The sequence below is a fragment of the Rhamphochromis longiceps genome, linkage group LG8 (genome assembly GCF_057381845.1).
Source record: "Rhamphochromis longiceps isolate RC_006_pf linkage group LG8, R_longiceps_female_GT1.1, whole genome shotgun sequence".
NCBI classification, from domain to species: domain Eukaryota; kingdom Metazoa; phylum Chordata; class Actinopteri; order Cichliformes; family Cichlidae; genus Rhamphochromis; species Rhamphochromis longiceps.
The window spans coordinates 11430232-11448599 of NC_140564.1; the positions used below are offsets into that span (position 1 = coordinate 11430232).

Below are 18368 nucleotides of genomic sequence, written 5' to 3' on the forward strand. Positions count from 1 at the left end.
CATCCTTGTCAAGTATGCTGTCTTCTTTAAGATGATGAACATGGTAAAGGTTATAGACGGTTAGCATTAGCATTGTTTCTGTGAGCGTGTGGCTGTGCTAGCATAAGCATTTATTTGCAAACCTGTACAGACTCACAGGCCAGCTAGCATGACTACAAGCTGTTTGGGGAAAGCTGGCACAATGATTTACACTGATCAAGCGTTATTTGTCTCTTGGGATGTCGTTTTTGATGATTTGTTCACTGTTCTGCAACAGTTCACTATGCCTCAGGGAAAGATTGGCATTGAATGTTCCCGAGCTAAAACTGTTAAGCAGTTTTCCCTGGCAAGTACACCACTTTCACCTTTGCAATGATTGCACAATAGAATCTCGCCTCTGAAGAGCAGTTGATGTTCTGTTCTGTGTGGCAGTGCCAATTGTATCCAGGATGTAATACAACAGCTTAGGGGAAGGAGCTGGAAAATCTGATCCGCCAAGTCGTATACACTCGCTTTCCTCGAGGTGATGAAATTTCCTTCAGCATGCGTGCTATAGTTTAGTTGAATCCAACTGCTTTGTTTCCTAATTACTGTGCTTCTTTCATAAAATTTCACAAGAGTACAAGCAGCACAGATGAAACCCCCACCAGTACCACTTCCCCTGTTGGCAGGAACCAGGAATCCCCAGGCTAATAATTCACATCTCATCAAGATATGAATTTTTGATGCTGGTTTTGGTGGTTCAATTATGAGATGGTTTCAATATAGAGAAAAACAGACAAATCCGCTCAATAGACAAAAGAGAAAGGAAAAAAACATCATTGTGGCTGTTAAGTAGAATATAACAGATACCGTACAAAGAGGTAAGTACAAAATGGGAAATAGTTTTTTCATATTTAGTGAAGCAAACATTTGATTTTCCTTAAACGAGTGCCATCTATCCTTGTTCTGCTTATCCAGTTCTGGCTTGTGGGAGAACTGGATCCCAGGTATCGAAGGGCGAGAGGTGGGGTACACCCTGCACTCGTATATCCAATCTAAAACCTGGAAAGAATCCACACAAGCATGGTGAGAACAAGCTTGTTCGTTCAGGCCACAGGCTGATTTCGAACCCAGTAACCTTCTCCCTGTACTCAGAATTTTCTTACTCATTTTACACATCAGTCACTGACTAAGAAACAGAGCAACATTGCACACTTCCCAGGTAGAAACTTGTCATCGACAAGGTGGATCTGCCCTAAAGCAGCGGTGCCCAAACCCGGGCCACAGACCAGTACCAGTCTGTGAGTCATTTGGTACCAGGCCGCGAGAGTTGATGCTCGGGTGTGAAATCTATGGTTTTCTGGGTTTTCTATTTTTTTTAATCATTTTTATTGTTAACTCGGTTTCCCTGGGTCTTTTCCCATGTGTTATGAATCTTTTTTCTTTTTTTTTAAAATTTTTGTTGTATTTATCTGCAACACCTTAAAGGCCGGGCCGTGAAAATATTGTCGGACATAAACCGGTCCATGGTGCAAAAAAGGTTGGGGGCCGCTGCCCTAAAGGATGCTCTACTTTATCCCCCTCTTTTGCTTTAATAGGGCCACAGTTTACAAAATGAACAACATGCTGTGTTCAGTGAGAAATGAAACTAGCGATTGAGGCCATAAACTCATCAGAAGACTGTTTGGTCATTTCATAGATTGAGGGAGCATAAGGGTCATTTTTCACAGGCCTATATAAAAAATGCACTTATTTTATCTCCCAGGAGATGCCGGCAGCATGTCCCTCAATTAATCTTGTATAATGGCCATTCCCAGATGTTGCAGTTCACACAGTTCTTCTCCTAGTTGACTTAGTGGGAGTACAGACATTTAAATTTGTTTGAAATCTGATTGCATTAATCACAGTGGTGCATTTGTTAAAGAGTCTGTATGCATAAATTTAAGACCAGACCAGAAACCAAGACAAGCGACTGTTAAGTGGGTGTGAGGGCTTTCAGCTAGTTTACAAGTAAACATTTACACTCTGAAAAGGTCTTCTCCAGAAATATATCGCTTTCTGCAATGACTCACACGATAATTCAAATGGGATTAGGAAATAAGAAAAGCATGCATTGTGCTAGACAAAATTATTTTGGAGTCTAGTCCACTCGCCGTCGTGTGGTTGTCTGGCTCTCGCCTTTTCTCGATTTCACACCTACAGCTAATTTAGAATCACAAATTAACCTTAAGCAGATCTTCGGTGTGTGGGAGGAAACCCGTGCAGAAGCACTCCAAACAGAAAGATCTTTCTTGGTGAAGAATGAAATATGTCAGAAAAAAGACAGTTTCTAGCTTTACTTTGCTATAAAGGTGACAGGTTAGCCTACTTTTCCTGAAAGATGAGGTCCTCTATTTTCCCTGCTACGCGACATCGCATGAAATCCTTCTATTGTTCGTGAATTTGCAGACTTACAAAGTAAAACACATCGCAGCATCAGCAGTGACCTGCCTGTCCTTCCTCACCCGTGTCTTATCGTCCCATCTCAGATACAGCATTCATTAAGCAGGCAGAAAGCTTGCTGGAATTGGGCTGAAAACACGCATGGCTTGTGGATGTTTTTGTAATGCTTAGTCATTCTTACTTTGCCCTTCCTTACCTTTGCGTTTCTTCCCCTATCTTCACTCTGCTGGTGCGCTTTGATGAGACCGCTGAGAGGCTGAGCTGGGCGCTTGTACTGCGGGGTTTCTCTGTAGCTCAGCAGCACTGTGGTTCTGCCCTCTGCTGAGGACACACAAATGATTTTTTGCCTCCAGAGAGAAGCCTCAGCAATCCTTTTAGGTGTGCAGAAGGTGTTTATAGAACAGCAAATCAGCAGGTCCAAGATGAGATATAACGAGGTTTAGGTTCCTTTTGCAGTACCACTCATTGCTTTCTGGGGGTTTTTTAGGTTTGAAACGTCTGAAAGCGGCCGGCCTGGGTTCAAGTCCGAGTCAGAAATAAATAATAAATAATCAGAATACAAGTTGACACTCATCTAAGTCGAGTTTGCTATTGCAAACAGACTCACTGTAGACGGTTTGCTTTCAGCATAGACAAACAAACATAGATTGATCGTAACGTGTTGACCATCAGCACCACCACTCACAGTTGGTTGACGAATGCAAAAAAATGTGATGAAATGGGCAACCATCAATTTTTTTAAGTCACAAGGAGGTTACGGTCCCTATTTTACGCCAGTCAGTAATACAGTTTAGGATCACATGGACTTTAATTTTAAGGTGTTTTGAGCATTTTTTTATGATCTGACATCGGACGAAATCCTGAACAAATGTTTTTACGTCATCCTTTGCAGTCTGCTTTCTCAAGAGCAGCAGGAGGTTCTCCACTTCTAATGTACTCTTGCTACATGAAATTGTTTGATTTCAGCAAAGGTTGTCATTCGGTTAGAGTGTGCAGTAGGCTGGATGCATGAAGAGCACTTGCTTCAGGGTAATTCTCAGTTACCTGCTCTATTCACAGTTTGCTCAATAATACATTCTAACTTAGCTCTAAGCAGCAGGCAGGTTAAAGACTGTTACATCTCCATTCCAGCTCAAGTTCTGTGTTCTTGCTTACAGTTCTGCTGGGTAATACTGACAAAAAGCCTGAGAGAATATTTACAAAGTTCTCTTAACCATCTGTGCCAAGTATGGCCTGGAAGCCCCGAGGTCAAAATGGGAGACGTCCCCTAGGGTGGTCAAGAATAACTGAGCTAAGATCTTGTGGGACTTCCAGATAAAGTGGTGGTGGCTAACCAACCGGACATAGTTGTCGTAGACAAACAGAAGAAGACGACCGTAGTGATAGATGTAGTGATACCAAATGATGGCAACTTCAGGAAGAAGGAACATGAGAAGCTGGAGGAGTACTAAGGGCTGGGAGAAAAGCTTGAGAAGATGTGGAGGGTGAAGGTAACAGTGGTCCCAGTGGTAATCGGAGCACTCGGTGCAGTGACCTCCAAGCTAGGCGAGTGGCTCCGGCAGATCCCAGGAACAACATCGGAGATTTCTGTCTAGAAGAGCACAGTCCTAGGAACAGCTAAGATACTGCGCAGGACCCTCAAGCTCCTGGCCTCTGGTAGAGGACCCGAGCTTAATGGATAAAGACCGCCCACAGGGGCGAGAGGGGAATTTTTTAGATATATAAAATTGTATAATGCTTGACTTGTGTATATATAAGTCAAGCATCTGTTTAGCAACATGAAGCTCACTGTAAATATAGAATATAAACTTCTTTAATGTGGAATCAGGCACTAATGATAAAATGTATCAGTATCTTTAGACCTTTCTGTTTCTTAGACTATGGTCTGTTTGCCTTGCTGTAGGCTCGATTGAGTAAAGTTACAGTCTTTTACTGTCATCCAGCAGGCAACCGACTGAAATAATACAGCATTCTAATAAATATGGCAGCACAAAGCCTTGATACATAATAAGAAGCAGTTTAAAATCAGTACAAAAATAGATGAGTAGATTGTTCTGGATTCTTCTGGAAATGAAATACACCTTTTTGAAATTGTCTGAACTGGTCTTTCTGGTGTTTAACATTAAGGTGTTATTGATTAGATCACCAAAGGAGAGCATGTTGAAAATGAACAAAACAGTGGGTGGTATATGAAATCAAACAGAGCATTTGATTCAAGGAAGTTGAGGTCAACCCACACTCTTAATTTTCCAAGACTCTAGTGACCTCATAACAACAAGCCCACGTAACACACACACACACACACACACACAAAAACATATACACATACAACTGCTTAGTGTACTTTTTTCAGACGTTTCATTGTCAAGGATTTCACCAAGTCTCCTTTTTAGGGAGTTTCAGGGAGACAGAACGCTAATTCCTCTTTATTGGAACTACACACCAGCCTTTAGGGATTCAGGACAAAAAAATTCCTTGAAGTATTTTATGTTCTAGAAAGCTGTTTGACCCAATGATTATGAGGTAACTGTAGAAATATTGTATTAACATGACAAAGTAACCTTTCAGGAAGGTGTGCTTGCATGAATTAGCCAACAAAGCTCAGCAGGATTGTTCTGAAACAAATATTTTGCTATTTATTTATTAGCTATACATTTAGCTATTCTACTAAATATAGGGGTTGACATAGTGACATCATCATTATCAAAATACTGAGCCACTTGTGTAAAGTGGCTCAGTATTAAACCCATGCTCCTTTTAAGCTATGATTTTGTATACTTGGGCCAATGAGCCCAAAATCAGCTTTAATTCTAAGATGAAGCGGTGTGGCCTAGTACTTCTATCTTTATACCTTATGTTATAGTAAGGTTATAACTAAAAGCTACATAGTTTGTTTGGTCCTTCCATAAAAATGTCTACTGTATGGGCATCAACCTTCACCCATTGGTTTTGGATTGCTGTGGGCAATGTTTGAAGGCGTCCAGTATATCTGTGAGATACCCCAAGAGTTCATTTTCTGTGCACCAATCATTACTGTTGATAGCTGGTAAAAGAGAAATTGCCCTCAGTTTTAGAACCAGTGGCATTTCAGCAAATGCATTTCCTCCTTTGTTTGTACTCGTGTACTCAGAATAGAAGTTGGGGGGGAGTGGAATTTACCAAGCATGTCCAAGTGACCTTAAAATGAAAGGAACACAGTGCAGTGATACTTGCTTCTAGAACAGACTTTAGCATTGGATAAGATCTATTAGTAAAAAAAAATGTCCTCAAGTTAAGAACATGAAAAGCAAAGAAAAGTAATGAGGTAGTAATCCATCAATAACAAAGATGGAGTATTTTTTGTGAAACAATTACTTTAAACAAACCCGTGTTTTGGACTTGAGAGTTAGCCCTCTATTTAAGTGAACCACGCTACACACAGTGACCACACTAGCCCACAGTGGCTCAAGGAAAATTATGATACTTACCCAACAGTCATAGCCTTAAAATCTATCCCCATGGCAGCAGGTAAGAAACACGAATCAATGATTTGGGAAGAGCAAATTCAATGGATTCAATGGGCAATATTTGTATTTGCAGAGACATTTCCTCTGGAACGTCTGTCTTTTTAAAATGAAAAACCCCTGAGAGAAATGAAAGCATGTTGTCTGTTCTTGGGGTTTTTTTTTTTAACCAACACACTGGGTCATAACCTCAGATGGCCCTACTTTCTAGCTATTAATCTCCAACACAATGCCACTTCTGACAGGCATGTGTATGAGACATACTGTACAAATGACTCTGCTGCAGATGCATGAAAGTGCTTGCAGATGCTCACAGTCATAGGCCGCCACTGTAAGAATATAAATGCCCCTCACCCATTCATTCATCCTCTGTCCAAAGCTCCGGTGTCTCCCTAAGAGGTGAGCCCAATAAGATCTCCTGCAAAGCTTTTTGTCTCCTCTCTCTGAACAGTTGCTCAGAGATGCAACACAGTACTGCTGCATTTAAAGAAAAAAACATGTCTCAAACAGCATATGCACTGTAAGGAAAAAAAAGTCACACTACATCAGGAATTTTCCACCTCCTGCTCACTACGACTGTGCATCTGTTGTTCACAGCTATCCTGTTGAGAAACATCACTCATGTACATGTAGAGGAAAAAGCCCTCTGCGTATGTGCATGTGTAGTTGTGTGTGTGTGTGGTTTTGTGTGTGTGTGTTGTTAGTCAGTCATGCGGCCACAGTAATCTCCCTGAGTGCCGCCTGTTTCTCTGTAAGGCCTGACTCAGACAGAGATGACCTCACCACCGAATGGCAGGTTGTATGTTTTCATGTCAGCAGGGGTTGGTTTGGTGTGAGTGTGTGTGTGTGCGTGTGTGTGTGTTTGTGTGGGTGCCTGTGAGTTTTTATATTGTTGTTGCGAAGACCTAAAAAGGAAGAGGTTTGATTCCCTTACATTAAAGCGCTGCTGCTTGAAGCTTCATTGCACTCCAGAATGATTAAAGGATGACTTGACGTTTATAAAAGCATCACCTGCTTGTCATGGGTTAAAAGAGATGAAATGGAGGAAGATTATCGCAGATGCCAGCTAGCGCTCTCGGGGGAACTCACATCATCCCTCTGTTTGCTTTTTCCAGTCCTCCAAACCCTCATCTCTGTTCTCCGTTTCCATCCAGATCTCTAAACCTTTCCGCTTCAGCCTTGAAACGACAGAGATGCAGAAATGGTGTTGGGTTTTGGGTTGTTTTTTTTTGCCTCCTTCAACCTTTCGTTCCCCTGCCTCTCATATGATTCCCTTGAGTATTACACACTGCTGTCACTGTGTGTGCATGTGTGTGTGTCTGTGGTGCGCCACGCTGAGGGCCTCTTTATTTAAGAAATAGCAGCTGCACAGAGAGTGAGATACAGAGAGAAAGACTTTTGAATGTTGCTCAGTAAGGGCACCCTCAGTACTTTCAGTCGCTTGTAGCTGTGCACATGCAGGTTAGGATGTGCATATGTTCTGTAGCACAGTATACACACACATGCATATGCATCCATTAGCAACATCTTAATCCATAAATGCCACACCTGCACACTAACATTAGCCAATATAATCACCTTTGAACTTATAAAATATATTTTGTTTTCGTTAATACTGCATACTGATAGCACAGACTGTATATAAAAGATGGAAATAACTGGCTCTGACTAAAAAAATGTTCATGGACTTGTTATTCACATGTTTGTCTCAATAAGCTCGCCCTGCTTGACTGTTTACTTACAATATAATACAATGTACAATGTACAGTAACTGGCTCGATGGAAGAAGACTACGGTGGTCCAGAGAGGTCAAATAGATTGCAACTTAAGTAGCAAATAGAAAAATGCTGCAAGAGCACACAAATAACAACAGAAAAAGAAAAAATAATGGCACAGACCAAGTGACAGAAACCAAAACGTTAAGGATTTCCCTCAGACACACTTAAAGTGGTCTTAGTGCTGTGTCAGGCCCATCCATCCATCCATCCATTCACTTATCCTTTTCTTCAGGGTTTTGGGGGGGCGCTGGAGCCTATCCCAGCTCTCATAGGGCGAGAGGCAGGGTACGCCCTGGACAGGCTGACAGTCTGTCACTGGGCTCACACACAGAGACCGAAAACCATTCATATGGGCAATTTAGATTGATTGTTCATCTGAACAATAGACTGGACTGGACTCATAACTCAGACGCCCTCTACAGGAAAGGGCAGAGCAGGCTGTACCTGCTGCGGAGACTCAGGTCGTTTGGAGTGGAGGGCCCACTCCTGAAGACCTTCTATGACTCTGTTGTGGCTTCTGCTATCTTTTATGGTGTGGTCTGCTGGGGCGGCAGCATCTCTGCTGGGGACAGGAAGAGACTGAACAGGGTGATCCGAAGGGCCAGCTCTGTTCTAGGATGTCCTCTGGACCCAGTGGAGGTGGTGAGTGACAGGAGAACGGCGGCTAAGCTGTCATCCCTGATGGACAACATCTCCCACCCCATGCAGCAGACTGTGACAGCACTGAGCAGCTCCTTCAGTGGGAGACTGCGGCACCCACGGTGTGGGACGGAGAGATTTCGCAGGTCTTTCCTCCCCACTGCTGTCAGACTCCATAATAAAGACTTTAACTGATCAAGCACACACATCCATACATATGCAATAATACTAAGTGCAATAATCCTTTCTGTCATCGTTGTATTTTTACTCAGTTGTATATAGTATTTGTATTTGTATTCTATTTTTATCTTATTGTATATTTATTTTATTTTATTCTACTGTATATAGTATTTTATTTTATTCTATTCTGTACAGTTGTGTACTGTATTTATTCTTATTGTATTCTAATTTTTGCCTCATAACTTTTGCACTGTCCACTCCTGCTGTGACAAAACAAATTTCCCACGTGTGGGACTAATAAAGCTTATCTTATCTTATCTTATCTTATCTTATCAATTAACCTATCCCCACTAATTGCATGTTTTCGGACTGTGGGAGGAAGCCAGAGTAGCCGGAGAGAACATGCAAACTCCACACAGAAAGACCCCGGCCTGATGCTGGAATTGAACTTTCTTTTCGTAAATGATGCTTCCTTTACTTCCCATCCCTTCGCTATTCTCCCTTAGTTTTTGTCAGTAATCAGCCTAAAAGTTGAGATAGTTGAGTATTCAGTGGAAAAAAAAAACACCAAATGCACACTGCCATGTCTACAGCTAAAAATACCAAACTTTCAGCTGAGAAACTGGAACAAGAAAGACGATCACTTCCAAGTAACTAACTGTGGCTGCCAGGATTGCTTGTCATTTAGTCTTACCAGTCAGCTAACTTGAATTGTGATTCTTTGCATTTGCTACCCACCAATCAGCCCATCTGTGGTATTCACATGTGTGATCCTCTTTGTTTCTCTTTCTCATATTCTAACATTCAGTTTCTCACTTTGCTCTGTCTTCCTCTTTCCGTTGCACATCACGCCTCTTGACTTTGAACACTTCATCAGCATGGGCAGACTCAGCCTGTGTGTGATACAGTGACTCACATGCACCCTGGCTGACCACCCACAGATGCTGCTGCTGCTGCTGTTGTGCTGCGTTGCAGAGAGAGTGGTTTTTCTTCAGTTTTGCACATTCTCCCAGAGTCTTTATGTGTGTGCATTTGTGTGTCTGATGCAACTAGCTCGGTAACTAAGGTCTGATCAGATCTCAGGTGGTCTGCTTCCTGCCAGTAGGCTAAATAGGATTTCCCCAAAATCATATTTTGCAGCCCTGCTCTCCTTTATGAGCAGGAGCTCACTCAGCCACAGTCTGGTGTAATATTCGCTTCATTTACTTTGCCTCTGTAACCTCTTAACAGCGCTGGCATCAGCACCTTCAGTATTTATAGTCTGAACCTTGAGCTGCTGTTCTTTTTGTTAAAGCATCTTCATAACAAGACTTTTGCACCCCTCCTTTTTTGTTTGTCCTGTATCTTTCTCTCTGTATCGCGGTCTTGTTGTCCTGCTTTCACAAATTTCATTTCCTCCTTTTCCCTCTCTCTCTTTTACCTTCATCATTTCTCTAATCCCCCCCCCCCGGCTCTCCCTTCTTCCCTTTCTCTGTCTCTCCTGCAGAACCAGACTGGGCGTCGCTGACTTTGGGTGTGTTTGTTTGCCAGGCCTGCTCGCTCCTTCACCGGAGCATCCCACACATCAGCCGAGTCAAGTCTGTCCAGGACACATGGGATGCCAGCGAGGTGGAGGTAGGGTGGGAATGTCAAAAATCTCCACATACCTTTAACCTCAGTCCACTTGCTGACATTTGATGACATTTGACATTTGAACAATAAAATGAATGTGAGACAAGGCTTCCACAGCATTGAATTCCTACACTCCTACATTTTGTGTCGAGAGAAAGAGATGGAGGACTAACGCCGCTGTTTTGCTAGCATACTGCTCGCACTACGCCTCCACAGCGTCAGATGGTTTGGGGTCACAGGCAAGCGACAACTACGATTTTCTCAAGAGAATACAGGAGGAGGTGTAGTCTGATCAGGTGTAACACACGGTGTTTATCAGGACAGCATCAAATATATTTTTTTAAATATGGCAATAAAACCAACTTTGCGATGCTATTAAATTACTGTGATGATAATGTCGTGAACAGAGCTTTAATTTAACATCAAATACAATCCACCTCCTCTGTTGTGTGGAGTTCAATTCACTTTTATTTATATAGCACCAAATCACAACAACAGTTGCCACAAGGGGCTTTACACTGTAGGAGCCTCTAATAGTACAGAGAAAAAAGAAAAGAAAATCCCAACAATCAGACGACAACCTATGACGAAGCACTTGGCGAGAGTGAGAAGGAAAAACTCCCTTTTAACAGGAATAAACCAGGTTCAGGTAGCGGTGTAGAGCTAGAGATTAACAGTAACTATTGATTAATTGCAAAGTGGTGTATAAACACAGAGTGGAAAGAGGTGAGTGAAGAAGAAACACTCAGTGCATCCTGGGAAGCCCCTTAGCAGTATAGACCTATTGTAGTATAACTAAGGGACGGTCAGTGTCTCTAAAAGTAGAGAAGGTGTGTCTCCCAAATACAAACTGGGGGTTGGGGGGCATTTGAAAGCTGAAGGCTCTGCCTCCCATCCTGCTTTTAAATACCCGAGGAACCACAAGTAAACCCGCAGTCTGAGTCTGATTTGTCAGTTGGACATGGAGAAAGGTATCAGCTAAGCCATCAGCTGATGTGGGCAGACAGTGAGATCTCCTGATATTCAGGGATTGCTAAACAACTAGCCTGTCCTCTGTCTGAAGGTAGCTAAATCTGCCAGCAACTTTGGAACTAGAGACTAGAGATTTAAACATTAATTGATTTTTATTTATTTTACAAACCTGGTGGAAAAAGCCATCCAGTGTCAATTCAAAAGGGAATGGAAAGGAAATGATTGTATTATTAATCATATAGTTTGTGAACTAATTATTTTAAAAATCCATTTTACAATCTCTTTGGTTAGACATAAATGGACAAACTTTTAGATGTGGATTGTTATGAAATTAGCTAAAGCTGATGTAAAATATTTTTGAGTCTTCTGCAACTGTAGAATAATATACACATGAAACACTATAATGTATCATACATACGAGTATTAGTTGTGAGAAAGTTGCTTTTAAAACCTATGAAAGCAACAACTGTAAACAATGGTCAAGTTGTAAAGTGAGCCACTCAGTTTAGTCGACTAGCTAACGAGGTAGCAGTATGTTTTTTTTCATCACCATTATTCATGGCAGCTACAGCTGAAATATTGCATAAACATAAGCTTTCATGCAATCTAAATGGATGCCTTATATTATTATTCATCTTTGTACAGTTGTCAAGAAAGTGGAAAATAGCCATAGAGACCAAAATTATTTTTGTAGCAGGCTGTGCTTTTAATATCTGTGGGGTCATTTTAGAACTAATGACCGTTTGGGGAACTTTAGACTTTCACACATGTGGCTTGGCTTCATGTTTTAGCACCGGAGATGGTTGTTTTTAGCAACTTGTAGCATCATAACTAAAGTGGTGGTGTTAACAGTTGTAGCAAACAGTCCCTTTTGTTAGGATTGTCTTTTGAGTCGCTCTTGCACTTGTTTTAGTAAAATGGCTCCTAGTTTTACATTTTGTGTGTTTTGAAATGTGTCATTCCTAAAATCGCACATACCTTTGAAGTCCACTAGTTAACACCATGACGATTGCAAAAGCAATGGAAACAAGACTATTTGCCAAATGGTTGTGAGTGTTTGCTGGAGGCTAATGGCAGTTGCTGGGAGAATGATTGCTAAAGCCCCTGTCACGTGGCCTAGAGACCAATCAGTGACCCCCCAAGCCACATGTCACTTGGCAACAATGTGTACTCCTCAACCAGTAAGCAAAACCCCCTTGTGTTTGCTTTGGTTGCTAGCTTATTGCTAAATCGACCATTTGCTTTCAAAGTTGTGCCTTTTGAAACATATTGGCCACTGCTGAGGTACAACTTTTACTTTGACAACAAACTTTCATTTCCAGTTTTTATCACACTTTTTCAAGTCGTATTATTGCTCGGCTAATAGGAACTATTAGTGCTGGGATTCTGCTAGCAACCAAAGAATTCACTAGGATATTGCTGGCAACTGATTTCAGCTGGCAGGAGCCAGCAACCTCCAGAAACCACTGCCAACCAGTGGGGGAATACATGATGTATCACTGGAGGTGATACAACCAGTGACTGTGTCACTTCCGCATGACATCACATGAGGAACCTGAATAGAAATCTATGGGAAAGCAGCTTTCTGTCTCGACTTCTGTAAAAACTTTCTTTATGAATTTATGGGCTCAGTCACTTTTGGGTCATACTGTGTTCCAAAAAGGGATATTATCCATGGTATGTTAGTTAGCAACGTGGAAAGGCAAGTCATTACCCAGTGAGCAAGCAGTTTCACAATCAGAATTGCTCTTCTTTGTTACATCCAGTTTTTTAAAACCAAGATGGCGGCGGTGCAAACGTTAATCTTTGCTGCCTATGGGTAACTTCAAGCCAAACAGTTTATTAACTCAGAGAAGTGAATAAACTATCAATGTTTTATATCAGCTGAGTTTAAATGTTTATATTTTGTTATGAGTCGATTGAAATAACTGCTAGAATTCTTAATTCTTCACGAATATGTGCAAATCCCAATATAAGCGTGCATATTTGATATGTGACTGTACCAAATACATTCAGACAAAAACAAAAACCATGGTAACTGAAGCTTAAGCATCACTATTGTTTCTATGGAAACAACCCAGTCAATGGACATGTGATATGGACTATGGATAATGTGACAGAATTAAAAAAATGAGGAGGAGCGATGTCATTTAAAGGAAAAGTGGTGGATTTTTGAAACCCAGGGCATCTCTGTCTGTTGACACATTCATTATATTTCTAGATTAGCCATAGTGTTTTTCTTCAGCATAGAACAAAATGCTGCATGATAAGAGTCAGAGTCTCATGTGGCTTGATACAGCCAGTATTGATCTTCCAATAATACTTAGATTTGCTGTGATGCCTGTGCCCTGATATGTGAATTCTAACCAGCTCCATAATTCTGACCTTCAGCCTAACTCTGACTTCCCAGTGGAAGGAGAATATCTCACCATATGGATCAATAAGCATTAATAGTAAAATAATAGTTTACTCTTTTCCCTTGTGTGCCTTGCGATCATGTCCCGGTCAGAATACATCTTCAAGGCATCCTAGTACCGCCCCTGCAAATGTGTAAACACAGAATGCATATTTGGACTTCTGTACTCTGCTGGGGATAAATAAAGTTGTCCGTGAATGAAACAGTGTTGTCGCTCAAAGACTGTCAGTCTGTGACAAAAAGGGACTCAGGGGGCGGTGATGTGAGTCACCAGGAAGGTTGAAGATGTGGGAGGACAGTAATTGGGATGTTATGGGGATTTGACTTAAGGGGTGAGCAGTGAGGGTGTTAGCAAGGAAAATGGAAGAAGAATACACAGGAAGGACAGAGCATTTGGATAAAACCAGAACAAAAGCACATTTATTGGCGGATGGGGGATACATTTGATTGAGGTACGGGAATACACGAGGGCTTTGTGACGTGCGTTTGGGTTAATATAATTGGGAGTGTTTTAGGATGATTTTGAGATCACTGTTGAGACCTCTGGAGCTCTGTTTTGGTCCCATACCAATAAAATGTCAGTAATCGGAGGAACCACAGCAGTATTCACTTTATTAACTGAACATGGCTTCTATTGGGATCAGTGGAAATGTGTCTGTGGTTGTGTTCAGCTAGGTGCTACAAATCACAAGGATATTACTTCATTTTGTTTTGGAATTATAATACCACATTAGGCTTTATTTACACCATGTACTAATGTTTAATCTGTATCTGGACACATTATCTTACCCTTGCTTTTAATGGCGTAACGGAGCAGGCTCAAAAATATAACATAAGACACCACATAATACACCAGAATCTCATTTTTAATTAAAGGCTGGTCATACACCGACAGAGCTAGCAATCCAGGCGAAGACCAAGAAAAAGTGCAGAAAAAAGTCCCGAAGGGTAACAATGAGGATATGAACAAGAAGCACAAGGAATACAACTCCAGGAAGAGAATATGAGGAATATAACTAGGAAACTGTCTAGAAAGCTTAACTTCCAAGACAATCTGGCATGTTACAGAGAGACAAAGAAGTATATATAGTAAAAGAGTATGTAACTGGTGAAAACTGATGTGAAAAAAGAACAAAGTAACTAGATACATACATCACTAAAAATGAGAAAATAAAATGGGAAGTGGCACAACAGAAACCCAAAACCATGACTCAAATATTGCATCTAAATGCAAATAAGTGAGGGGGCAGGCAAGCAGGATCAAGGGAAGCAGTCCTCCTTTGTGGGCTTTTGTCATTACTTGTACTAACTGGGGTCTCATAAGTTACCAGGATGAAGTCGAGCTGGAGCTTTCACCTTGCTTTGTGTGGCTGATTCAATCTCAGTTACACTTTATGCATTATGCACGTTCTTTTTTTTTTTTATCCTTGCCCAGACTACACTGCACACTGCTGCATATTTATCAGTATATAAATTGAATCAGCTTTGCTATTTTTATGGATATGTATGTGCTTAAGCAGTTGGATCTATAATAAATTAGACTGTAGATAACGAGAAGTCATCCAGTCTCATGTGCTATTGCAGCGTTAACCATGTTATCATGAAGATTGGGTTTAGCCGTAACTGAAGGTCATGCTCCGCAGAAGCTTGAGACAGTTGCGAGTGTTTTTTTTTTCAGCCGTCTGGTGGAGTTAAAAATTCACATGAAGGAGAGGAATACAGTGAATGGATGTGGTACAGAGGTGATTATACCAAATGACAGGAACAGCTGATTCAACATTGATTGATTTCATGTTCATTCAAGGTGCCAAATTCATCATTCGTCACATGAGCTGAATTTCAGTGGCTTTCTTTAGAAATCTGCTTCTATTTGACGTTCACAATAAAATGCCACAGTGCTGCATCATTCCCCAAAGTCCCTTAAAGGATAAGAAGAAGCGTACTGAGGGATTGTGCCAGCTGGATTGAGCTAAGGGATTATCCTAGGATGAAATGTACGACGGAGGGAACAAGGGCAGGAGGAAAATGTGTCCCAATGCAGTGTGGCCATTTCCATCCTTAATCCCATAAGAAAGCCAGAGCCTTATTGTCAAGTGAACAAGTTCTAACATACTTAAGGTTTTCTGTGCTATAGCCCACTGTTTTTAATCTAATTTAAAGTTAAATGTGAATTTTTTCTTCCTGTTATTATTGTTAATGATAGTAATAGGATTAAAACCAATATTACTGGTGCTGCTATTACTATAAATATAATAAACTTAATGCAGTTATGTCCCCAAGTAAAGTATAGCAAAATTATGGTTCATTAAAAACTGGGTAGATAAAATGTATCTGGTTTTCCATTTAACCTTGATATCTGAAATGCAGTATTAAATATTGAGCTGCGGACAGTGTTTTGATGACTAGGTTTTTCTTTCTGTTTTCCTTTCAGTTAATGGCTGCAATGGGAAACAGTGCAGCCAAGGCCAAATATGAGCAGAAGGTTCCGGCTTTCTACTATAGACCAACACACACTGACTGCAAGTAAGTACACCTTTCAAATTAATCTCAAAACACGAACACTAGAAAACACAGCCTTGTGTGTATAAAGTTTTTATAGTTGCATAACCAGTTTATGTCTAATGTTAAATTAGCTTATTCTTTTTTGTTAGCTAGCGGGTGACTGTGTGCTAGGACTGAGTGAACTGATGTTAGGCCCTTTCCTGTCAAAGGAACTTGTTTTTTCTGTGTGTCAGGACAGCAGGAACCACTATTTAGGACATTTCTTAGGGCTGTTTTGGTTTGTAGAAAAAAGTATATGTTCTGGGCTAAGTGGAGGCACAGGACACAGCCCTAAAACTACTAGACAAGGATGATTAGCTAAACCCAGAGAAGACAACACAAACAACTGCCATTTCTGTCCTCTTGATAACTACCAGTCTTATCTCCGTTGTCATTTAGTTGCCTACGTGGCAAAACCAAACCCATCTTGTTTCCCTCTATGCTTCCTGTAGTGTAAAGTCCACTTTTGTACATTTTCAAAGTTGAATAGAGAATAATGTGTAATGAAAAGGTTGGGAAATCTACTTAATTATTATATTAGCTTTGCAAGTATTACATTCTTTCTTAAAGGCCTAATGAAGGTAGAGTGAACTAGTGCTTTCTGTACTTAAAGAAATCACAATGGCTGCTCTGAAAAAAGCAGAAGCAACAGCAACAAGTTATAAGAACATTCATAACAGCGACTTGGGTTTAGGCCAATTAATTCATTATGACTATACTTATGTGATTGTGTTCATTTGTGGTGCAAAGTTTTCTGATAGTAGCTGGTATGTGCATGTAATACACACAGAGCTAAACGTGCTGCTATACCTATTAGCTAGGCGCTAACGTCGGCCACCGTTTGGTGCTGGACAGCTAATTGCAGTGTACTTTTATAGCATTTGAGCTAAAAAGAAGCTGCATGTTTGTTCAGGAAACAGCTGTAGATTGTGTATCATGTGTTATATCACGTGTTAATCACAGTGATCAGGAAGCATCACATTCTCTTATTTTTTGTGTGTATGAAAGGCCATGAAAAGCAGTGTGGTTTTGTTTGTGTTATTATTTTTACTGTAAATCTGCAGGGGTTTTATTCAGCATTTCTGAATATTCTGGAGGCTGTTATGTAGTACACATTGCACCAGCATGCGCTTTGAATCAGCCTCAAATAGTACTTGAGGTAGCAAGGCTTTCATTTCTTGGCATTTTAGGAGTGTTGTTCCATTTGTCTCCCTGTCTTCCAGTAAATTTAATGAAAAGAAACAACCAAGAGAATCCAAAAGACTGACAGAAAGCCTAGAACTAGAAGTGAGAGAAATACCCTTCTCAGTATCAGCTGTCTGTTTGTGCTCTCACCCAGTGTCATCATTGGGTGTCATTTGAAGAAAAATTTGCCAAGAATGTTTACCTCTAAATGTTGATAGAATAGTTAATGTATTTCCTCTGTGCAGAAAAAGAGATGGTGTGAGCCATTTAGAGCATGCTGGGGAGAGGCAGAGAAGGAAACGGGATGAGAGAGATTGTTGGCATGGCGATGAGCTGCCTTTTTGTTTGTTTTTTATCAGTGAGAAGGAAGAAGGTTTAAAAATGAGATTGCCACCTTTACATTAGGCTTTGGTATAAGGCTGTGATCAGGTTGCTTTGAGTTGCATTGCAATAGATATCTATGAGTGTTATATGAGTATAAGCTTAATGGATATTCCATTATTCTGTTTTATTGAGGATTAAGTAACAAATTTAAAGATGCAGCAGGGATGAATTAAGAAGTTTAAAAGTGCTGCCATGGCCATTGTAAAACTAAGGAAGAGGTTTATGAAAAAATAACATGTAAAGCACATTCTTGTAAAGGTACATGTCATACCCTCCTCCTATTCCGGGATATACTTCTATTGCTGTAAGCATTTTATTAATGATGATGATATTTGTGACATTTTTTTGATATGGCTTAGATTATTTAACAATTCAATTTTATTTTGACGGGAGACTGAAGCTGTCCGGAAGTTTCTTCTTCCTCCTTAGGCTGTCAGCAGAATTACAGTGACCATAAAAAGCCACTTAACTATATCTTATAATCAATTTGATGAGATATGATCAGTTTTTGTTTGGTCAGTAAAGCATAGAAATGGTTGCTTACCAGCAACCATTTGTCAACCTCTGGTTAGTAGGGGAAAATGTGTATTCCCAATCTGGTTGGCAAGTGGTTTTGGGAAGTTGCTTGCTTTTGCTTGGGTGAAGTAGGTCCCAAAGAGGGTGGAGAGACAAAAACCTTTGTGTTGCTTTGGTTGTGCCCTACCACTAACATGCACACATTTCTAAAAGCTCAATTTTTGCTCTGAAGGCAAATGC

The 18368-nt window shown here is 40.7% G+C and overlaps 1 protein-coding gene across 1 annotated transcript in view; it reads left to right on the plus strand.

Annotated features, from left to right (window-relative positions):
* The window catches only part of LOC146663136 (arf-GAP with dual PH domain-containing protein 1-like), a 41869-nt gene that overhangs the window by 3494 nt on the left and 20007 nt on the right, over positions 1-18368 (plus strand). The window contains exons 2-3 of the mRNA XM_085415730.1: positions 9990-10117; positions 15934-16025. Of these exons, the coding sequence (XP_085271856.1) occupies positions 9990-10117; positions 15934-16025 (220 nt within the window). The remainder of the gene's footprint in view (positions 1-9989; positions 10118-15933; positions 16026-18368) is intronic.